This window comes from Culicoides brevitarsis, chromosome 3 (genome assembly GCF_036172545.1).
Source record: "Culicoides brevitarsis isolate CSIRO-B50_1 chromosome 3, AGI_CSIRO_Cbre_v1, whole genome shotgun sequence".
Classification (NCBI taxonomy): Eukaryota; Metazoa; Arthropoda; class Insecta; order Diptera; family Ceratopogonidae; genus Culicoides; species Culicoides brevitarsis.
The window spans coordinates 24,042,968-24,066,191 of NC_087087.1; the positions used below are offsets into that span (position 1 = coordinate 24,042,968).

A 23,224-nucleotide genomic window follows, 5' to 3' on the forward strand; every position below is an offset into this window, starting at 1 on the left:
CAGCAGAAAGTAATTGATTGGTATTAAAATTAAACGATGAGACTTTAATTTTTTTTTTGTACTTGTAGATGTCGAAGGGGAAGATGCTACATCTACAACAACAACAACTGAAGCTCCAAAGATTAAATGCGAGGGCAAGAAAAAGCTTTGTGTCGAGCCAAATCAATGCGTCAAAGGATTTGTCGATGGAAATACACTGAGCAGGAGTTATAACTATGTAAGTCAAGGCCATCGCGTTTTTTTATGTTGTTTTACCGGTTTGTTTGTTAATTTCTTCACGTAGACGACTCTCTGTAACGCCACCGATGTATGTTGCGAAGTTAAACCTTTCGATCCGAAAAACGCTGATAAATGTGCCATCCGTAATCTTAATACCTTTCCTCGGGGACCAACGCCACAAAATGCCAACTTTGCCGAATTTCCTTGGCAAGCGATGATTTTGCGCGAATCTACGAAATCTTTACTTTGTGGCGGAATTATCATCAAAAAGAATTTCGTATTGACAGCGGGCGATTGTGTAGCTGGACATAAAACGATTGATATTCTCACAAAGGGAGGCGAATGGAAATTAGGCAGTGATGAGGAAGGCAAGGACTACCAAATTGTGCGTCTCAAGTCGTTATCGTTGCATCCAGACTTTAATTTCACACAAAAAGCGCACAATTTAGCCATTTTACATTTGGAACGGGATTACAAATTTGATGAACATATTCAGCAATTGTGCCTGGATGAGACCGAACAACCACCAACAGCGAATGATTATTGCGTCGTTACTGGATGGGGACAAGAAGCATTAAAAGGTAAGAGTTTTTTTTTTGTATAAAAAACGGAAAAAAAATAAAAAAAAATATTTTAGTTCACAAAAAGAATGCCATTGAATATTGGACCAACGTCACCATGTTACAAGAAGCTAATTGCACTTCAACCGCTGGAGCTCGTAATTTCAATGGGGATGTTTCCCTTTGTGGAGTTGCTGATGAAAATGCATGCAATTTTGATTTTGGTAGTGCTCTTGCTTGTCAAACAAAGAAAGGTTCGCAAGAGTTCGTTTTGAAGGGCATTTATACGCATAACACTGGATGCTTTAACAAGACAAAACATGGACATAAAAAACCAACTCTTGTCTTTTCAAAACCAGATCTCGAATGGATCAAACATGTCACGAAGCCGAAGAAAAATGGAAATTAATTAAACGAAATTTTTGTAGCAAAATGAAAATAAATATTTACGTACGTTAAATTATAAAAATTATTTGAGATTTAAAACCATTTAATTGAAATTGAGACGGTTTATAGAAAAAAAACTAAAACTAAAATAAAAAGGGACATTTCAATCATTTGGGGAAAAAATTACCGTAATGTAGAGATTGGAAACCGTTAAAATTTCAAAGAAACGAAAAACTGTAGATAAATTTAGAACGTACTTTTGAAGTAAAATACCCCCTCCCCTAAATTTTTAAGAAAAATATTTTAAAAACAAAGCTCAGTTTTATTGGAATGTTTTTGAAAAAATGGTAAAAATGTTTAATTTTAAAATCAAAAACAGATCAAAAAAGGATTTAAAGTTGAAATTTAAAATATTTTAGTTAAAAATCTTCAAAAATTAGAATTTGAAACAAAAAAATGTTAAGAAAACGAATTTTAAATTCCATTTTCGTTAAAAGAACAGATTTTGAAATTCTCTTAGCATTCTCTACATTACGGTATATTTGATCATCTTTTCTTATTTATACTTAATTCTAACAATTCTTTTGGATGGCGCCATATTTTACATTAAAAATACTTCAAAGAAAGCTCAAAAATATAGAAGAGTCATTTGTAACAGACACTCAAAGTTAGTTTGGAATCATGAAGAGAAGTGACGTCATTGATCATAGAGGCTGTTGACTTTCGGATTGTTAACAAAATAGCAGCTTTGTTCAAAAGCGAACGTCAGTTGGTTCCACGGTTCAGAAATGCGCTTGTCGAAAAGTTCCACGGAAAATTAGCGCCCATTTTAGCAGACGATTTTGAAACTTTTGTATTTTTTGGATGTGTGTTTGCTGAACATAAATAGATAGCTAAATTAATCACTTTAGTCATAATTTATCCATTTAACACTTCCACAATGCAAAATCTGTCTTCGTCTATTCTAGATTGATTTTTGAATAAAAAAAAATTGTTAATCAATGACTCGTGCCACTTCGCAGAAAAAGAGACACAAAAAGTGACACTAAGTAAATAACTGGTTTGTCTCACAAACATCCTTATACTTACTTAGAACACCATATTCGAGTTTTGTTTTGATTATGTGCGACGAGACCAGTTATTAGCTGATATTTGTGTAAATCACACGTCTTCGTCATTATCCGGTAACACTACTACGAAATTTCTTGAAATGAAGTTTCTTTTAGTTTTATATCTGGCTCATGCCATTAGTGGACAGGATACCAGCTGTTATGACAATGAAGTGTGCGTCGATCCGTATTATTGTCAATCTGGTACTATCGATGGAAATACTCTGGAAAGAAATTATTTATATGTAAGTTACTTACAAAAAATTCAAGTTTCTCGAACTTTCTTAACTTAATTTTAGAGCTGTGCTGAGAGTGGAGTTTGCTGCCAACTCAGGGCGTGGGATCCTCGTTCCGCTGGGAATTGTGCCGTTCGTAACTTGAATACGTCTCCGAAAGGTCCATCGCCAATTAATGCTAATTTCGCGGAATTTCCATGGCAAGCGATGATCTTGAAGGAATCCACAAAGTCGTTACTTTGCGGTGGCGTGATTATTCACAAGAATTTCGTTTTGACGACAGGAGATTGTGTGCAAGGACAAAAGTCTATTGATATACTTACAAAGGGAGGTGAATGGAAGTTAGGAAGCGATGAAGAGGGTATCGACTTTGAGTTGGTTCGTTTGACGAAAATTTCGTTCCATCCGTATTATAGTGTGGGAGAGCCGGCGTATAATTTGGCTTTGTTACATTTGGAACGCGATTACAAGTTTAATTTACACATCCAGCCTCTTTGTTTGGAAGAAGGACCTTTTGCTAAGCCAGGAGATTCTTGTGTGACTACTGGCTGGGGAAAGAAAGCTCTGGAAGGTAAATGTCAATTCAAAAAATGACCGTTAAAAATTTGAAAATCGCTTTTCTGCTAATTCAAACTTTTTTTTCAGTTCATAAGAAAAACGCCATTGAACATTTCACGCAACTTAATATTGAAGACGCCCGCACATGTCAGCAATACGTCCCACATTTCAATGGCGATTTCTCCATTTGCGCTACTACCAACGTGGATGCCTGTTTGTTGGACTTTGGCAGCGCCTTGGCATGCCAAGATCGTTCGGATCCGCAAAAGTACGTTCTCAAAGGAATTTATTCGCAACACACGGGTTGTACAAGCCAGTATCCCACGCTGATATTCACAAAGCTCGACAGACAATGGATCCAGCAAACAATTAATCGTCCCAATCGTGGTTAAAATTCTGGAATAAAAAAAAGCATACAAAGTTGCGACAAAAGAAGCCTGCGACTATATTTATTTCAAACCAAAGTCATGTAACTGCCAATCATACAATCAAGTTCCATTAGTCAATCGTTCGTTGTGCTGTCTTGTGCAAATTACTAGAAATGCTTCCGTATACATGCGCGTTACTGTTTGAACAAACGGTAATTATATCGACGATGTGATGTGATGCGATGAAGAAACTAGATATGATGTTTTATTTTTTTTTTCCTTTTATCTCATTAGTGTGTCAGATGACTTAAATTGTGATAAATTGTTGAAATTTTGCTGATACATGTAATTGTTGACAGCTTTCGCATTGTTTTTGACTTGTGTAGAAATCATTAGAAGAAATCTCTTTGTCGTCTCTTTGATGCCAAATTACGATGATGACTCCTTACTTATTTATAAATTCATGCGACGAGCAAAGAGAGATAAATACTTGACAGATCATCTGAAAATATAACAAATATTAACAAACTTGTTCCAGCAACGCGTCTCTGCCTCCTTTACCAACATATTGATTAATTACATGTGAATTGAGAATTTATGACATCAACTTACTGCGATAATTAATCATGTCATAATATTATACGCGAACGAAAACTCATTTAATATTTTGAACGTACAGTTTGTCTCGTTTTTTTTTATTGTTTTAAGTTCAAATGTTTCTTGATGATGTAGGAGAGCGAAGACAATGGAGAGACGAAAAACGAAATAAAAGTAATAAATGAGACGAAAAAGTGTTGAATTTGTATTTTGTTTACCTAAAAGTTGACGTGATATTCATAAAATCGCTTTTTGAGCGCCAAAAAAAAATTCAATTGAAATGCAGTCACGATCCTCAATTTAACTGATCGAGGACATCCATGTCACTAACCTCAAAAATTAGATCTAAACTCGCATTTGAGATTAATTTTGAAAAAAGGGTTTAGATCTAACGAGATCTAATTTTTTAGGTTAGTAACATGGATGTCTTCGATCTGTTAAAAAAGAGGATCGTGACTTTGAATTGCAAATTTACAAGTTTTTGACAATAGATACGATTTTATGTCAAAAAATACAAATTTAAAGTATAAATTATCCGACTTTTTCGAAGAAATTTTTAAAAACCAATTAAAAAAAATTGAGGAAATAGTTGAAGCCTCAATTGTAAATGTGATCGTCACTATCCTCATTTGCATATAACCTCAAAATTCGAATTATTTTGTAAGAATTTTAGCTTTAACTTTTTGATTGACTTTTAAAAGTTTAAAAACGATTTTTTTCAACTAATCCCAGAAACGCGGTAAAAATTATTCATGAATGAGGAGAAAAATAACATCATTGTTGAAAGATCCGAAATATTTCTTCACCATTTTTCGTCTAACTAAATGTCGTGTTTTTGAAGAAAAAAAAATATTTAAAATTTCATCCAATTTGTCTTGTTCCCTGTCAGGTAAACTCAGCCAATTGATCTTTTTTTTCGTCAATTTTTTAACACTATCTGATTTTTTTTTGTTTACTTTTTTTTTTGTTAAATATTTAAAACCAGGATACGTCTTGTAACCCTTCAGTTGTCGTCTTCTTCTTCCAAGCTACAGCTATCAATAGCACAAAGTCGCGCCAGTATTGAATTTCATACCACTTGTATATTCGCATGTCAGCCAAAACATACACTGCAAAATAATAAAAAAAAAAGAATGAATTGCATATAAATAAAGTGGAATTTTGCATTTGCTAAATATAAAGGATCTATAAAAAAGAATGAATTGCATATAAATAAAGTGGAATTTTGCATTTGCCTCACTTTTGACAAAATAATATTTATGCAAATGTGTTTCAGATTCGACTCTTGCTTGGCTTGCTTGTTTCTTTGAAAGAGAAACGTCAAAAAGTGTAATCGATATTCTTGTGCATCTTTCTTTTCAGATATTTCATTGTGTGTCTGATGTTTTATTAAATATAGGCATTGCGAACGATTGAAAAATGATGTAAAAAAATCAGTTATTTTTATTTTATTAAATGAGTCGTAAAAGGAAGACAAAATTTATTAGTTGGTTAAACAATTGATGGATTGTCAGGCCATAAATTTTTTCGCAGTGAGATGTTTCGGTTTTTTTTTCAGTGAGATGTATTAATTTTGGGTCTGTCTTGAGTTTTTTTAAAGTTGCACATTAATTTCTGAAATTAAAAATTTTTAAGTTTTTTTTATATTTTTAAAATATTAAAGAACTTTTAAAAATTACAAAATTAAAAAAAAAATAAAAAAAAATATACTTTAACAATTTAAAAAAAAAATTAATTTATTTAATTAATAAAAATTAATTAAAATTAATAAATTAATTTAAAAAAAATAAACAAATAAACTTATTAAAATAAATTAAATAAATAACTAAATTAATTAAAAAATTTAAAAAAAATTATTTCTTTTTTCGTTTTTTTTTTTAAATAATTTTTTTAAAATTCATTTTTGAATAAAAAAAAAATTAAAAATGAAAAAAAAATATTTTAACTATTTTAAATATTTATAATTTTACAAATTAAATAAAAATAAAAAAGTCAACTCTTATAAAAAAAATATACTTAAAAAAATTTAAAAAAAATAATTAATTTATTTAATTAATGAAATTAATTAAAATAAATAAATTAATTTTAAAAAAATAAATAAATAAACTTATTAAAATAAATTAAAAAATAAATTAATAAAAAATTTAAAAAAAATTATTTTTTTTTTCGTTTTTTTTTCTAAATAATTTTTTTAAATTTATTTTTGAATAAAAAAATTAAAAATTGAGAAAAAATATTTTAATATTAAATTTTTGAGAAACTTGACTTCAAAACCTTCAAAAAATGCACTCACACAATAAAATAACTCTCATTTCCGCCACTTTAAACTTAATTTCTTCATAAAAATTTGTCGATCCAACCTCATAACGTGTGAATCACGGATTAAATCATCAATTTTTTCGGATATCTCATTCAAGAGTGCACAAAAAAAACCTTTATCCACTTTTATTGAACGAGAAATCCCTTGTTTGTTTTTTCTCTCTTTATTATTTTTTTTTTTGTATCACACCATTATTACGGCACTCCATAATGTCCATAGTTTTATTCGGCTTTTTTTATTATTTTAAGAGTCTCATCATTTCCCGTGCATTATATTGTTTGGGTGCCGAGGCGATTTTTATTTATAGTAAGTATAAATATTTTTAAGTGTACGCCAGACGTAATAAATGTTGATGATGATGACTGTTGCTATTATCATCAAAGATAATTGAAACAATTTTTATCCAGAATTGCCACTTTTTTCACATTTTTTTTGCAGTAAGTATAGTCGAGAAAAAATTGAAGCAAAAAAAAAATTAAGAGCAATTTCACTTCTTGGCTTGAAAATTTTCATTTAAAAAGGAATTTCTGTGAAAGAATTCGTTGTCCAAGAAGCAAAACAAGCAAAATTAGAATAAACAAGAAAAAAACTTTACAAATATGATTAATTGAAAGAAGTAAGATAACGTGCCTTTAATAAATATTAAATGAATAAATTGATGTTTGTTTCTTCGTGTAGCCAGTTAGTAAGTAGGAGACGACGCAGAGGTAGTACAAGAAGACAAAAAATGAAGAAAAAGGTGCTTGAAGTAGTTGATGTGCTTAGAATATAATGAACTGACTGTTGTAGGTAAGGTTAATTAATCATTTTTTGTTGTTTTAAAATAAAATTATAGATATTTTTATGCGTTCATGGCAAAAAAACGAGGGAAAGTACAATTAATCAAGATTTTAATTTGATAGCATTGGAACAGAACTTGCTCCAGTTCATCATAAAAATTCTTTGGTCCTTAAAAATATTTTTCAGTTAATCCAAACCAAGCACTTAAAATTATTTTACAGCAAAAAATATGATAAACAATTTTCGGATCAAATATCAAAAGCAGCAGCAGCAAAAAAAATAATAAATAATGTGCCAAAAATTGCTAATAATGTAGCAATAATAATAATGCAATTCCAGATAAGAATTTTTTTTGGCTACCTTTGACAGGCAATCAACATCATTAACACCACCTGGAAGAGCAAGCGATCATTTGCAGCATCAGTTTCAACAACATCATGGGCAACAACAAGTCATCAACACTCTTTTTTTTTTGCCGTAATAAAAAAAGGAATTATCGATATAAATTTATGAAAAAAAAAACACAACAAACAGAATGAAGTGTAAAATGAAGACGAAAAGCACATAAAATTGATAGATAATATCTCTTTGCTTGCGCTTGGGAATTATTCGTGTTGCCTTTTAAAAAGTGAGAAAGGCGAAAAGTGTGTTATTTACGTAAATTAAGTGGTTTCTGGGAGACTTGATCAAATAAATCTGTCAATTGAGTGACATGACTTTGATTATTGGTTATCGCCACAAACATAACACACACTGGAGCGAAGAATGCGAATATTTAATGGAATGATGATTGAAAAAAATAACTGCGAATATTATTATGACAAGACAGAATGTGATGTTGCTTGGTAAACCACAAATCATCGTTTTTCGATGTTATGTTTCTGTGTCGTTTCGCTTGACAAAAAATAAAAAAGTGTTTTTTTTTTCGCAGGATTTCATCACGATACGACAGATGTGTGTCGCTGAACCAATTACCACATTCAAATCAGAATTGTCTTTCGTCACCTTTGACGTACGAAAATTTATTTTGCATTTATGACGAGAGCGCATTTTGTGATATTAGAGTCAAAAGGCTAAAAATAGTTCATTTATTAAAAAAAGAAAATCTGACTTTTTAAATGGAACTCAAAATATTTATACAAATTAAGGTAAGTAATCTGGTATATTCTAAATCTAAGATTTGATGAAAAGTATCAATTTTTTATGTAATTTACTGATTTACATTTGTAACTTTCGTCTTTAGAAGAGTAGTCACTGATTCTGTACAACATCCTCATAGCTGAGAGTCAGAAACTTTATCGCACTTTGTTACGTGTTAACGATCAATGTTAACGGCGAAAGAAAACTAATCATAGGAATCCGGGTTTAACAGTTTTTTCTCAAAATATCAAAAGTAATTTTATTCTTCCTTCAACCATCAAGTGGAACCAATGTAGATGAAAAATAGTATAATTCAGTGCTCCCTTTCCAGTTATACCAATTGCCTATTTCAAATAAAAGCCTTGTTCTAATCACACTTTATGTATTATTGAAGATAAAAGTCCGAAAAATTCTTCAAGAGACACAATGCAGGTCACTGAAAACAAAAACTAATAGCCGAAAAAGCAGCACTACAGTTTTTTATTACTCGACGCCCTTTACTTGTTATGAGATCGAATGTCGCTTGGTACTTGGCCGGTAGAGTATCTCTCCGTTCTGCTTATGTAAAAGAGAAAAGTTCATCTATATTTACTAATCAACAAAGAATCAAAAAGTAGAAAGCCACAACGGATGTTGTTCAAAATAGTCTTGTGCGGATAACATTTTGTTCCTCAACCACATCGGAAAGACTATCGAACAATGATTACATATGGTCCAAAATTCTTTACTACGATTGCGCCTTGACAAGCTATCATCCACTTCAATCGAGCTTCATCAAGAAGTAACTAGTGAACTCTTCATTGATTTTCTTGCGAAGATTTCTAAAAATCGTGAACTCATATTCCTTGTATTGCCTTGATATTTGATTCGTTGAAATCGCAATTCATGAGTGACATAAAATACAGGGACAATATTCAATGGGTAGAACAACGTCTATGGGTCCACTTATTATCATTCAAATTCTTACAGATCAATTTTTTAAACATTTTTATGTCAAGTTTAAACAGACAGACCCACGAAGACTCAACATTTTCTTTCATAATGTCCTAAGAAAACGCATAAATTGTCTCATCTGACTTTTTGTCACAAGTTCGATACAATTTCCTATGATGACATTCCCCTACAAAAAAAATCGTTCATCATCATTGTCTCAGATCAAAAAAAAAACCTTGATATCATAAAAAATTTCTCACCTCATGTCGACTGATCACAGTGTCTCATCATCACAGTCACTGCCTTGTTTATCGCAAAATATATCGTATTCATCGACTTTTATCTACGAATTGTCTTGTGTTTCTCTTCACACATATCGATAAGAAATATAATGAAGTATCATTTGTTTCTCGACATTTTATTTACTATATGACAAAATTGATGTCATAAATTTTATTATAGATATTTTATGTTTCAAGAATGTTGTTCCTTGTTATTGTTGTCACACGCATGAAACATCTTTGACATTCAAGTAATTGAATTTTGGGAACAGATTTCAATCCACAAAGTGAATCAGTTCCCTTCAAATCTTTCCAATATGTTCTAACAAGAGAAGAAAAATTTTCATTCAATTACGATAAATCAGTTACTTTGCACCCCTCACTTTAGTAATAATAATTTGATTCATTTATAATTAAACAAGTACGACCACAGGACGCGGTGCGACATTTGTGCCAAATTAATTAATTTAAAATCAACTTGTCAATCAATTATATGTACGTGCATAACCGTACCACCATTTTAAACCAAACTTAATTGCTGACTTTACAAATATTGTACGGAGTAAATAAGGCAATAAAAAATTGCATATTAAACATGAAATGCTATCTCTCACTCTCTCTCTATCTCTCTTAATTGATTATCAATTAAATTAATTTATATATTTATTGATATGGATTTATTTACATGGACTTCACATATGGTGAATTTTCCTTCGTTTAACTGGATATTAATTTGTTTTTAATTTAATACAAAATTCAATTTAAGTTCTTTACTTAAAAAAACATTTTTCAAAATATTTTTTATCATTTACTATTTTATTTTGTTCTTTTTTAGGCCGCTCCAAATGAAAATCAAAAATAAAGTCCGATGCCCCATTTCAAAAGTCAAAAATCCAATGGGGCAAAAGAAAAAAAAAGTTAAAAATGTCATCAAAATCGTCCTGTTTTTGGACTTTTTTCATAATTTTTCAAGAAATTTTCATAAATTTTTTAAAAAATTTTTCAATTTTTACTGATTTTTTCTAAAAATCAAATTTTAACATAAAATTTCTCCCCTCAAAAATTTTTTTATTAAATTACTGAATTTATTTTTTAAAATTTTTTGACAGTTATTTTTTATGAAATTTTTTTCTATAATTTTTAAAATGAAACATTCTTAAATCTACTTTAAATTAGCAAATCTTAAAGTAAAAATTAAAAAAAACATCAAAAATATTATTCAACGCTCAAAAATTGTTAAAATTTTGTGATTTTGTATAAAAATTGTATTTCAAAACTTTTTTTTTTATTTTTTATTTTATTTTATTTTGCTTTTTATTTTCCTTTTAATTCAAACCAAGCATACAAAAATTTAAAATATTTTAGAAATCCAAGAAATGCCATTTAGTTAATTTTTTCACGATCGACAAAAAAAAAACATTTTTTTTTATTGTTTCAACTTCATCTCAAATAACAAAAGTACTAATATGTGTAATAATATTTTAAATACACACAGTATATCAAAACTATTGCAAGCGATCTATTTAATTGTGTTCTGATCGTTCGCCCTCAACCGCGTGAGATGAAAAGTTACGACTTGCAACACACTGTGATTCAGTAATGTCCGGACTGTATACTAGAGAGAGAGAGCGAAAAAAGTATCCGATGATGTTTCATTGCAATGTAATATCATTTTAGTTGCTTGTTTTTATTTGTTTTTTCATTTCATATATCGACAACGACGCTCCTTTTGCTATTCTAGCAGAAATTTGCAGCAGGAGAGAATTCTCCATTGGCACAGATATTAATTTTATTTATATGTTAAAATAAATATATCTACAATTACTTTCCGCTTGTAATCAATGCTCATATTTCCCATGTGAGCATTTATTTAACTGTTGTTGCTGTTCTCAACCTTGTTGGCTTGATTTTCGCTGCGCATTTAAATATTTACGATTTTTAATTTTATTTCCATATTTTTGTTTGAATTGAAATTACTTTTATTGAATTTTTATTACAAAATTAATCTGGAAAGAAGACAATTTTCTTCAGTTTTCTTTTTTGATAGAGTTCAACTTCGTTTCTAGTAAATGGCTTAATGAGTTGATCACAATGAATTATAAGCTTCTTTAGACTTGAGCTATATTGAAACACGTCATAGAGGAATTTAGGATCTAATTCTTCATTAGAGATCCATACTTCAAAATATTGAAGTCTTGTATTCAGTTCTAGAAATTTTTTTAGTTCTGGTGTTAATTGTGTTTTAATTAAACGACATCCGTATCTATTTAATTTCGCTATCTGGAACCTATTAAGTATGAAAAGGAAATCATATCCGCCCACTTCACTTATGTCAACTAACAGCAAGGATCGTAAATCATCTCTTTTTTCACAAATATCCAAAATTGATTCTTCCATTCGTTTGAGATAAGCTGACTCTATCCTTAAATATTCCAGTTTTGTCATTCTTGTGACAAAATCCTGAAGTTTTTGATTATCCACAGCACTAGCTCGAAACATTTCGAATCGTTTCACGTTAGAAACATTCCATGAAAAGCTCAAATACGTCTTGAATTTATATCCCGGTCCCAATGGAGGAAAATGATCAAAAATTTGCAATTCTTCGACATTTGAACAGAAATTCAGTATTTTATGAAAATCCTCAATTCCCATTTTCAAGCAATATCGAAAGGTTAGTACACGTAAATTTCTTCCAATGTTTTCCCAAACATTCTTTGGGATGTCATGCAACTCCGCTTGAATTAGAGACAGTTGATTAAAGCACGTAGTTGATTCTGCGAGGAAATTTAAAGTTTCCGATTTGCTGACTTCCCATCCAGATATTCTTAGATGAAGTAATTTGCGGGAATCGAAAGAGCTTTCGAAGATTTCTTTCCATTTTTTGCAAATAAGTCGCAGTTTAAGTTTTTCTTTTCGTGGAACGTATGTGAAAATCAATTCTATGATCTGAAAGATAATTAAAAAATATTTTACGATTTTTGTTAATTACTAAAACATTTTTTTAAAATACTTCAAGAGGAAGATATTGTATTGAAAAAGTCACTAATTTAAACATTATGTTGTTGAATTTAGAAATGTCTGACTCAATTGACCTAACTTAAAGCTTTTTACCATTAAGAGATAAGAGTTATCTTATCTATTTTGTGGCTTGACAAATAAAAATGAGATATGAAAGTTGTCGTGAAGTTAAAGACTTGATCGTATTTCGATTAAAAAGATTAATTAAATTTAGAATAATAAACATGGGTCACGTGGTTAAAAAATTTAAATAAACCACGTGGTTTAAAAAATTAAAAAGACCACGTGGTTAAAAAATTTGAATAAACCAAGTGGTTATATAATTTAAATAAATCACGTGATCTAATAATTTTAATAAACCACGTGGTTTAAAATTTTAAATAAACCACGTGGTTTAAAAATTTAAAAAGGTCACGTGATTTAAAGTTTTGAAAACTCCACGTGGTTCCAAAAATTTTAAATTTAATTTAATGATTTAAAAAAATAAATAAATAAACCACGTGAATTAAAAAATTTTATAAACCACGTGGTTTAAAATTTTGAATAAACCACGTGGTTTTAAATTTTAAATAAAACACGTGGTTTAAAATTTTAAATAAACCACGTGGTGTCAAATTTTAAATAAACCACGTGATTTAAAGTTTTGAAAACTCCACATGGTTCAAAAAAATTTAAAAGGTCACATGATTTTAAAAATTTTATAAACCATGTGGTTTAAAGTATTTAATAAACCACGTGGTTACCAATAATTTATTAATGTTTTACTGATTTTTAAAAATATTTTCAATGTTTAACTTCTTTTCAAAAAAAATGTTATAAGAATGACTTCCTGTTAGAAAAAAAAACAATATTTTTTTTTATGAAATGCGACAAAAATTCAATTTGATAAAAAGTTCTCAATATCAAATACTCAAACCTTTAGTCAGTCCAATTTCATTGGAATACAATCATCGATGTCTCAGCGCGCTACTGTCTGACATATTTTAAAGAAACACTTGATACAATGTCTCACTCCATTTTTCAAAATACAAAAAAATAAAATAAAAATTTCATTCGGCTGAAAGGAAGGAAAAAAATTAATGTCTTTCAGATAAGATCAGACGTTCAATTCTTTTATCTTCTTTTATTCGGATTTAAACTTTTATTTCAGTAGCCTATTTGCTTTGAAATACTTTATTTAAATACACAAGAAAAAAAGAGAAAAAAAAAGTCGAGTGTCTATTTTGGTAAAATACTTATAAATCATGATATCAACGCCAATGTAATCAGCACGGGTGGTCAAATATTTAACATCATCTCCTTCGTGGTTGAAGAATTCTTTTAAAATGGTTCAGTTAGCATATGGTTTGATTTACGAACTTTAGTTTTTTGATTCGTTTTTTGTATTCAAACTAATTTCTATCGAGAAAGACAAAAGTATGATATCAAAGAATCTCGAAATAAAACAAGAAAATTAAGATGAATTCAGAAACAAATAAAAAAGACCACAATTTTCTCATCAAGTACATGTCAAATTTACGGTTCTGTGTCTTTCTTGTTCATTCTTTATTTTTTTTACGTTTATTTAAATTTTTGCCAAATAAATAAAACCGAGAGAAACGTATTTGTTTGTAGGTAAGAAATACAAAGGAGAGTACCGAAAACCACACCCGTTGATGTGAATTAAATATTAATATGTATAACATCCACACAATAGACGTCTAATTACTGTCTTTTTGTTTGTTTTTTATTTGTTAGTTAGACTTTGTGGGTCTTTCTCTCTCGTTTCAATTTAAATGTCGAGGAACCACCTTTTCCTTTGTTACGACATCCTTGTTTTTTAATGAAGTTTGTTCGTTGGTTTTGGAGGTAAGTTTGACAAAGGAACAAGGCTCTCTCTGACGTTGACTACTTTTAAATTTTAATTAATTTTTTTTTATCATTTAAAGTAAAAGATTATCCAAATTTGTTTCGAACTTTGGTCCCAAAAACTTTTTTTCAAAATGAGGGTCGCAAAAAACAGATACTTTTTCATAAAAAATTTTTGGTCATTAATCAATATTTTTGTTGTTTTAAATGTATTAAAAATTTCTTATTTAAAATTGATTTCAGAGAAATTCACCTCAAAAGTTGAAAAATAATTTTTCATAAAAAAAATTTTAAAACATACGTAAAACATGATTTTTGAAAAGAAAATTCTTTTAAAATTATCATTTTTAATACAAAAATTTAAAAAAATATTTTTTTAAAATTCCATTAAAAAATATGAAAATAGACAAAAAAGGGTAATTTTTGGTGCAATTTGTAACTTTTGTTTTATTTTTTTTTTTCATTGAATTTAAGGCTTGAAAAAAATCCTTTGATGGTGCATTCCATTCTAAAAAATGCCAAAATCACGGTTTTTGTTTTTTTCCGATTTTTCCACAAAACAGTAGTAGACATAAAAAACTAAATAGTTTATCGTAATGTCTAAGCTTGGCAAAAATATGCAAATGCATATTTTTTTTCTTTCGTCCTAATGAAAAACCAAATATAGGGAAATCCGTTTCATGCAATTTCGAGTCTTTTGAGCCCAACTTCATTTTGCATATTTTGCATATTTTGACTTTTAGCGCATATTTTGCATATTTTGCGTAATTTGAGCATAATATTGCATATTTCTTGCAAAAATTTTAATTTTTTGAAAATTTTTTAGCCAAAAAAAAATTTTTTTTTTTTTTCAAAAAACAAAAATTCCAAAAAATTTTAGATATAATTTTCGACAAAGATGAGTAAAACTTAAATAATCAAATTTATATGGGTTCAAAAAATACTGTTTAATTAAGTTTTTGGAAAATTTATATAACTGTTTGTATCGATTTTTTTCCTTATTTAATTAAAATAGGTATATGTCAAAAAATCTTTAAAAAACTTTTTACATTTTAAATATTTTAATTTCAAAATATTTCCAAAATCTGCTATTTAAAAAAATTAATATACCTAAAAAAAACTTTTCGTATCATGGGTTTCTGCCAAGATTAAGTGTTTTGTAGAATTAATCCACATGAGTTCTATTTTTGATGCTCAAATTTTGGTTTTTGAAACAAATTATTAAAAAAAAAAAAATTTTTTTTCAACCAAAATAGCATTTTTTAACTGCATAAAATTGCATATTTTGCCTATAAGTGCATATTTTTTGCATATTTTCCAATTTTAAATGCATATTTTATGCGCATAAAACGCTTTTTTAAATGCATATTTTTGCCAAGCTTACTAATGTCCATCAATTTGCTTTGACGAAATTGTTTTCTCCTTATTTTTAAAAATTTTAATTAAAAATTATTAATTTTAAATTTTTTTTAAAAAAGGTCAAAATTTTAAATTACTACTTGTTCACCAGGATTGTTTGTCGTCTCGAGAACATCAATTTTTACTATGAAACTGATGGTTGAAAATGAACCGTTTGGTCAGAAAGGCTAAAAATGTGGTATTTTTGTGTTTTTTAAAAAAATTTAAGTCATTAATACAAAAATATAAAAATAAGGCGAAAATATATGTATGTCGCCAAAGCAAAAGTTTCTTATTTTTGGATGGACATCATGATAAGGTTATAAAATCTGGACTTCTGATATGGTTTTGTTTTGAAAACTAAATCAGGAGCAGTACTTGATTTAGTTTTTTTTGTTCAAATCGTTTTTCTCAAATCTTACCCAAATAGATAAATTTTTGTCAAAAAGGTTCAATTTATCATTTTAAATCGATTTATAGCTAAAAAGTACAAAAAATTTAAACTAAGAAAAAATTTTCCAATAAATGATAAAAAATATACCTAATAAGCTAAATAAATTTAAAAAATTATCAAAAAATATTTACCTTAAAATATTTTTCATTTTTTCCACAAGTAATTTTTTTTCAACAACAAAAGTACTAATAAAAGTTAATTTTTTTGCACTTATAAGTTTTAAAAGGTATCAAAAGATCATTCAAACTGAACCTACTTGATTCACACAAAAAAAAGTTAAAAACTCAATTCAACATTGAACAAAAGTGCGAAAATTCGCTTAAACTCATCATTAAATATTTTTCATCCTGCTTTGACACACAAAAAATATGGTTCAACGACTTTTCATCATAGTCCACAAAAAAAAATAAACATTTAAAAAAACTGCTTCAATGATCTTTTGTACACATTAATCGCACAAAACCTGGCGAGACGGAAACTCGTATCATCATCTGTGACGAGCAGCAGCATCAAAAACTGCAACGGTACAAACAACAAATGGATTCACTGCCAATCCAAAAATAATTTCTCAATAAATAAAAATTATGCACTGCTAAAGGCTACAAAAAATAAATTTTAAATACATCCAGAAAAAAAAATTTCTGCTGATATTTATATTTTAATTTTATCCAAAACATGAACGACCGAGAGAGAGAGGGAGAAAAATAAATATCTTTTTGCACATTTCGTACATACGGTGGCATCATAAATGAGTAATGCTGGTCCTCGAAATGCACGAAAAAAAAAACATACATAAATGCGAGCCATATGCGAACACAAAACTTTTTTCTGCAAACTTTTTTTTTCTTTACCGCTTGCCCTGATGCTTTATTGTATCAATTAATTTTATAAATTACCGAATAATTTAATTCAATAAATGCATGAAAAAAATTATCCAGACAAAAAATCGTAAGATTCGATAAAAAAAAAATAAATGATTAAGGACACATCATCATTTTTTGTGCTGGACTTAATTTTACCAGCAGCGAGTTGCGTTTTAAACAACGGGAAAAAAACGAATCATTATTATAATCAAAATACAAGCACAAGGTAGAAAATTAATTAAATTATGTATATTAGTGCATTGTTTTATCATCGAAACAACATCAAAATTTTTTGGCGAAATATTTTCGTCGAAGACAAACCACACAATAAATTAATGCTGATGCCTACGCAAAATAAAAACGCAAATGATGGATGCAGCAGCAACAACAACAAGAGTTCACTTAAATGAATTTGCGGTCCAGCTCGACACAATTTATGAGTGAATGAACGTGGTCAATTATATTATATTATTAAATTGCTATTATTAGTGGATTTCATGATTTTTCATAATAAAAAATGCATCGCATCGCACCGCAAGGCACTTTTTTTTTTGAATAAAATGTCAATTTATAACGATTTTTTTTCTCCTTGTACCAGAGACAAAGAGAAAGAATTTCAATTTATTTAGAGAGAAAGAAGAATAACTCTAAACTAAACAAAACAGGTGCAAGTTAAGTGCTTTGAATTACGATAAACATGTAAAAATATTAATTTTGAGAAAAAATGTTGATTATAAATTCCCTTCTTTTTTAGTGTTTTCTAATGTTTTTAATGTTTTCTAATAAAATTAATGAATAAATGTGTCGACCACATATCGTCATTTTATTCTATTGTTATCTAGATTGAGACAACAATAAGAGAAAAAAATGAGTTGGAAAAATGAAGAGCGCGTAAAAAGTGTTGTTGGATAAATGATTTCTTAATTGTGGGTTATTAGTCAAAAATTTATTTTATTTTTAAATTGAAATTTATTATCATGATAAAAATTAATTAAAAGCAATTTAATTTTTTTTTCAAGGTTATAATTAAATAAAAAATAACTTAAAAATAAAATAAATAAATTGGGATATTTAATTTTAAAATTTAATTTAATTTAATTAATTTTTTAATTTTGAAATTTCACGAAAAAAATCCAATTATGTTAAAATTGTAGAAAAAAACTTTAAAGAATTAAATTTGAAACAAAAAAAACTATTAGAAAAAATCTAAACATTTGTAAATTATTTTAAAAAAATTTAGGATTGTTCAGAAAAAATCTATGTAATAAAATAAAAATTAAAAAAAAATAAAAATTATTTATAAAAAAATATACATATTTGAAAATATGCTTTAGTTTTCATTTCTTAAAAAAAATTATAATTTAAAAAAAAATATTTAAAAAATTAAAAAAAATAATAAAAAAATTTATTTAAAAAAAAATTAAAAAATATAAAAAAATGACAACGATACGCAGCGTTCCCAAGCGGTCACCCATCCAAGTACTAACTACGCCCGATGTTGCTTAACTTCGGTGATCGGACGAGAACCGGTGTTTTCAACATGGTATGATCGTTGCCAAAGTTCCCTGTGTTGAATGCCGATGTCTTTCTTCCCATTCTCGTACTTCTCCACACATTTCATACTTATGTTGAACGTACCTTTAGTTCATCGTACAACCAGGTATTTGTGTAGCGTTCGTGTATTTGAGTGAAAATTTTATATTTTTGAGACAAAATTAAAAACAAAAACAGTAAAAATTTTTTTTTTTATCAAATCTTTTTATTTTCAAAACAAATATTCAACAACTTCATCGCATGGCTCTTTTAAATTTAGGCATCAGGTTTGCATGGAGGGGTCCAACGCCAAACTCCAGACGTGACACATTTATCTTGAACAACGTAGTACAAGGGAGTTCCAGTGGGACATTTGATTGAAACTGCATTGTTCAAGCTCTCACAATGCCAATAAATGGTGGGATCAAAGTTGTTGCGGTAGTTTTGGCCAACAAATGTGGTGACTCCGTTGCACAAAGGTTTTCCATTGCCATCATCGTGAACGCAAGCAGTGGCAGCAGCGGCAAGGCAGACCAAAAGAATGAGGGATTTCATTTTTAATTTTTTTTTTTGTTTTTTTTTAATACTGACTTGATTGTCTTCAGGAAAAATCTGATGGTTCGAAGTTGAGAACGACGAGTTTTTATACCAAATTTTAGTTCTTTTTGGGAAAGATTAGATTAATTTTGTCAATTGTTCAAAGAAATTTTTTATCTAGTCATTTTTTTTGGGAATTGTTTAAATTAAAGCAAATAGACATGAATTTTAATATCAGTATTAATATTGATGGATGTTTGTTGCAAAATGCTTTTCCGAGAAATTTGAGAACAATGCATGAAAATTATCAGCAGGTGATTTTTTAATTTGATTTGTCATACAATAATATCAATTTCAATTTGGTAATTTTGTTGAATTCGAGGCAGCCAATTATGTTGCAAAAAAAATTTTTGTGTTGGCGGTAAGCGTGTCAATTTCAAAGAATTAATCAATTCAAATTTGATGGAAAAATATAAATATTGAATTGAGATTTTTCCTTTTTATTAATTTTTAAATAGCAAAACTTTTTACAGACAAAATTTCAGGAAAATTAATGAAAATTGAAAATAAATTCAGGTATGGCGTCATCCATTAAAGGCGTCGGCAAAAATAGGACATTTTTTGACCCCCACCCCCCCTATAATCGTAAACCGTCGAAATCCAGCAACCCCCCCAAAAAAAAAAATAAAATGAATAAATTTTCAAATAAAACTTTTGAGTACAATAGTAAATACTGTAAAAATTTTAAACATTTATTTAAAAATAAAAAAAAAAACTTTAAATGGAAAAAATCTTGGAAAAATATCATTTCGTTCCCTTTTTGTTTTTTGTTTTGTCCACATTTCAAAATTCGGAAAAACTAATTTTTCAATAACTTCAGTTCATTTAAAAGATCAAAATGGATAACCAAAAAGGTTAAGAAAAATCGATTTTTCTAAGGAACTTAAAAAATCATTAAAAAACTGCACTTAATTTTTTATGAAATTTGTTAAAAATTGTCTGTTTAAAAATTAAATTTTACAAGACAATAACTTAATTCAATTTTGATATTTTTCTGGTATTTTCCATTAAATTTATTTTGATTAATTCTTCGTAATTGACGCATTTTCCGCCAACACAAACATTTTCATTTCAACATAATTGGCTGCCTCGAATTTCACAAAATTACCAATTCCGTGATATAACGAAATTATATTTTTTTTTATCAGAAATTGATATTATTGTGTGACAAATCAAAAAAAATCACCTCAAAATGAACCTTGCTGATAATTTCATGCATTGTTCTCAAATTTCTCGGAAAAGCATTTTGCAACAAATCCATCAAAATTGATACTGAACTCGTGCCGATTTATTTTTACTTAAACAATGTAGTATAAAAAATTGAGTAGATATAATTTCTTTGAAAAAAATCAAAAATTTAATCTAATCTTTCCCAAAAAGAACTAAAATTTGGTATAAAAACTCGTCGTTCTCAACTTCAAACCATCAGATTTTTCCTGAAGACAATCAAGTCAGTATTAAAAAAAAAAAAAAAAAATAAATAAATAAAAATGAAATCCCTCATTCTTTTGGTCTGCCTTGCCGCTGCTGCCACTGCTTGCGTTCACGATGATGGCAATGGAAAACCTTTGTGCAACGGAGTCACCACATTTGTTGGCCAAAACTACCGCAACAACTTTGATCCCACCATTTATTGGCATTGTGAGAGCTTGAACAATGCAGTTTCAATCAAATGTCCCACTGGAACTCCCTTGTACTACGTTGTTCAAGATGCCTGTGTCACGTCTGGAGTTTGGCGTTGGACCCCTCCATGCAAACCTGATGCCTAAATTTAAAAGAGCCATGCGATGAAGTTGTTGAATATTTGTTTTGAAAATAAAAAGATTTGATAAAAAAAATTATTTTTGCTTTTTTTCTTGAATTTTGTCTCAAAAAAATAAAATTTTCACTCAAATACACGAACGCTACACAAATACCCGGTTGTACGATGAAAATGAGTATGGAATGTGTAGAAAAGTACAAGAATGGGAAGAAAGACATCGGCATTCAACACAGGGAACTTTGGCAACGATCATACCATGTTGAAAACACCGGTTCTCGTCCGATCACCGAAGTTAAGCAACATCGGGCGTAGTTAGTACTTGGATGGGTGACCGCTTGGGAACGCTGCGTATCGTTGTCATTTTTTTTTTTTTTTTTTTTTTTTTTTTTTTTGAAAAATTGAATTCTTAATTTTTTTATTTTTTGAAATTTTTGAGCTTCAACATTATTTTTTTTTAGTAAATTTTTAAATAATTTTTTAGAATTTTATTATTAATTTTTTGTCACTCTGAGACAAAAAAAAAATATAAAAATTAAAAAAGACTCAAGTTTTCATCTTTTTATTTTCATTAACAAAATTTTGATCGTCAACGTCTTTAAAAACTTGTCTAACGTTTATATTTATTCTACACAGCGACACATAATCGTCAAAAGCCTTCCATTGTTCCGAATTTTGAACAATTTCAACAGTTTTTGTATCAAAATATTCTGGTAAATTCATCGAATTACTTTGAGTTTCATTATTTTTGTCTTCATTCCACACTTTTTCTTCAATTTTGATTATTTTTGGCACTGCGTGGTAACTAAAAAAAATAAAAATTATTTTAAAATTCACAAATTTCCATAAAAAATCAACTCACGCGAATCTCGATTGTTCCGTAAAAATACAAATGTCTCCGCTTTGGAGCAACAACGGATGAGGCTTAATGTCTTTCGTCTCTCCGCCAATCAAAAAACACGCAGATTGTCCCAAACTAATGGAAAACAAAGGTTCGTTGCATTTTTCGCTGTAATCCACGTGACCAGCTAACGTTGCATTTAACGGATAATAATTTACAATTGCTGCTTCCGGTTGATATTCTTTAAATTTCATCACTTTTGCAATTTCCTTGACTAAAAATTCCAAATCCGCCGGAAATTCATTTCGCATTTTCTCATCATAAACTTTCGTTTCCCAATCATGATGGTATCCAAGTGTGGTCCAACGGAGATCTTCACGGAGCTTCTTGTGAGCAACTGGATCCTTAATTTCTTGTAATTCCTCCCACCAAGACGATTTTTCGAGAGAAATATTTTTCGTCTGTAAATTTGTGGGATTTTTAATTGGGTAATTCTGAAGACATCTTGCCATAAAATATCTCTGACCGAGCGGAGTAAAAGGATTTCTGATGAGAATGAGACCCGGACAAGGCTGGAACTGAAAGACGTCCCATTCGGACTTCAAAATTGACGATAAAGAAGGACTTAAGAGGGACGTGTTTACGGTTAAGCGGCATAGAACCTAAAAAAAAATTATTTAATGAAAAAGTTGATGATGTCTCTCGAAAAACTTACGTTTTGATGTTTCTCTCCGTCAATGTCGATCGCTAAGGAAAGGTCTGGCGGTGGATTTCTTGATTTAAAATACTTAAAAGACTCTTTGAATTTATCGTTTTCCATTTTTTTACAGGTGAATGTTTACATTTTTGTATGCCAATGCACAAAATGGATGAATTTTGTTTGAGGTTTGGGCATAAAAATTTTTTGAAATAAAATTTCGTTAAGAAATGATGAGAAATATTATAAAAAAATTAAATAAAATTTATAAAATATTTTTGATTAATTTTTTCGAATAGAATTTTTTTTTAAGTCAAATAAAATTTAATTCTTGGTATTTAAATAGTTAAAAATATTTAACAAAAAAAAAATAATAATAATAAAAATTAAATAAAAAAAAATATATTTAATTAATAAAATTAAATTGAAAATAAATTTAAATTATTTAGTTCGAAAACTCTATTTATTCTTGTAAAAAATTATTTCAATATAATTTTCGAAAACATGGAAGTCTCAGTTAGAATAATAAGAATTAAGAAAAACTGAGAAAAAAAAATTTTTTTGTAAATTTTTTGACAAATTTACAAAGCTAATTTTTTGTACAAGCTTTCGAAAAATATTTATAAAAAAAATTAAAATTAATTATTTAATTTTTTAAAATATTTTTTTTATATAAAAAATTAAAACTTTCAGAATTTTTTTTCTATTTTTACGTTTTTTTGAAGTAA

At 28.5% G+C, this 23,224-nt stretch overlaps 4 protein-coding genes and 2 non-coding genes across 6 annotated transcripts; 3 read left to right on the forward strand and 3 right to left on the reverse strand.

Annotated features, from left to right (window-relative positions):
- Positions 1-388: 388 nt before the first annotated feature.
- LOC134835379 (inactive serine protease scarface-like) lies at positions 389-1,188 on the forward strand. The gene is made up of 2 exons (XM_063850256.1): positions 389-800; positions 857-1,188. The coding sequence occupies exons 1-2, from the start codon at positions 434-436 to the stop codon at positions 1,186-1,188; spliced, it is 699 nt and encodes a 232-aa protein (XP_063706326.1). The 5' UTR covers positions 389-433.
- Positions 1,189-2,376: 1,188 nt separating this feature from the next.
- Positions 2,377-3,461, forward strand: LOC134835380 (inactive serine protease scarface-like). The gene is made up of 3 exons (XM_063850257.1): positions 2,377-2,520; positions 2,575-3,082; positions 3,157-3,461. Exons 1-3 carry the CDS (start codon positions 2,377-2,379, stop codon positions 3,459-3,461), a joined length of 957 nt encoding a protein of 318 aa, XP_063706327.1.
- Positions 3,462-10,871: 7,410 nt separating this feature from the next.
- LOC134834953 (uncharacterized) lies at positions 10,872-12,574 on the reverse strand. The gene is made up of 2 exons (XM_063849786.1): positions 12,499-12,574; positions 10,872-12,434 (listed from the first exon to the last, which is right to left on the reverse strand). The coding sequence occupies exons 1-2, from the start codon at positions 12,541-12,543 to the stop codon at positions 11,490-11,492; spliced, it is 990 nt and encodes a 329-aa protein (XP_063705856.1). The 5' UTR covers positions 12,544-12,574; the 3' UTR covers positions 10,872-11,489.
- Positions 12,575-18,507: 5,933 nt separating this feature from the next.
- LOC134836198 (5S ribosomal RNA) lies at positions 18,508-18,626 on the reverse strand. Its single transcript, XR_010162263.1, has one exon. It is a non-coding gene; the product is annotated as a 5S ribosomal RNA (ribosomal RNA).
- A 2,576-nt stretch (positions 18,627-21,202) lies between these two features.
- Positions 21,203-21,321, forward strand: LOC134836207 (5S ribosomal RNA). The gene has a single exon (XR_010162271.1). It is a non-coding gene; the product is annotated as a 5S ribosomal RNA (ribosomal RNA).
- Positions 21,322-21,504: 183 nt separating this feature from the next.
- On the reverse strand, positions 21,505-22,648 carry LOC134835382 (nucleic acid dioxygenase ALKBH1). Its single transcript, XM_063850258.1, has 3 exons — positions 22,515-22,648; positions 21,821-22,461; positions 21,505-21,763 (listed from the first exon to the last, which is right to left on the reverse strand). Exons 1-3 carry the CDS (start codon positions 22,617-22,619, stop codon positions 21,505-21,507), a joined length of 1,005 nt encoding a protein of 334 aa, XP_063706328.1. The 5' UTR covers positions 22,620-22,648.
- Positions 22,649-23,224: the final 576 nt, after the last annotated feature.

Excerpts from the sequence above, each read along its gene's own strand:
- LOC134835379 (XM_063850256.1), top strand. The coding sequence starts at position 434 with ATGATTTTGCGCGAATCTACGAAATCTTTACTTTGTGGCGGAATTATC. Across the intron at positions 801-856 it reads GGGACAAGAAGCATTAAAAG|TTCACAAAAAGAATGCCATT; the intron begins GTAAGAGTTTTT and ends AAAATATTTTAG.
- LOC134835380 (XM_063850257.1), top strand. The coding sequence starts at position 2,377 with ATGAAGTTTCTTTTAGTTTTATATCTGGCTCATGCCATTAGTGGACAG. Across the intron at positions 2,521-2,574 it reads TGGAAAGAAATTATTTATAT|AGCTGTGCTGAGAGTGGAGT; the intron begins GTAAGTTACTTA and ends ACTTAATTTTAG. Across the intron at positions 3,083-3,156 it reads GGGAAAGAAAGCTCTGGAAG|TTCATAAGAAAAACGCCATT; the intron begins GTAAATGTCAAT and ends CTTTTTTTTCAG.
- LOC134835382 (XM_063850258.1), bottom strand. The coding sequence starts at position 22,619 with ATGGAAAACGATAAATTCAAAGAGTCTTTTAAGTATTTTAAATCAAGA. Across the intron at positions 22,462-22,514 it reads ACGGAGAGAAACATCAAAAC|GTTCTATGCCGCTTAACCGT; the intron begins GTAAGTTTTTCG and ends ATTTTTTTTTAG. Across the intron at positions 21,764-21,820 it reads ACGGAACAATCGAGATTCGC|TTACCACGCAGTGCCAAAAA; the intron begins GTGAGTTGATTT and ends TATTTTTTTTAG.
- LOC134834953 (XM_063849786.1), bottom strand. The coding sequence starts at position 12,543 with ATGTTTAAATTAGTGACTTTTTCAATACAATATCTTCCTCTTGAA. Across the intron at positions 12,435-12,498 it reads TACAATATCTTCCTCTTGAA|ATCATAGAATTGATTTTCAC; the intron begins GTATTTTAAAAA and ends ATTATCTTTCAG.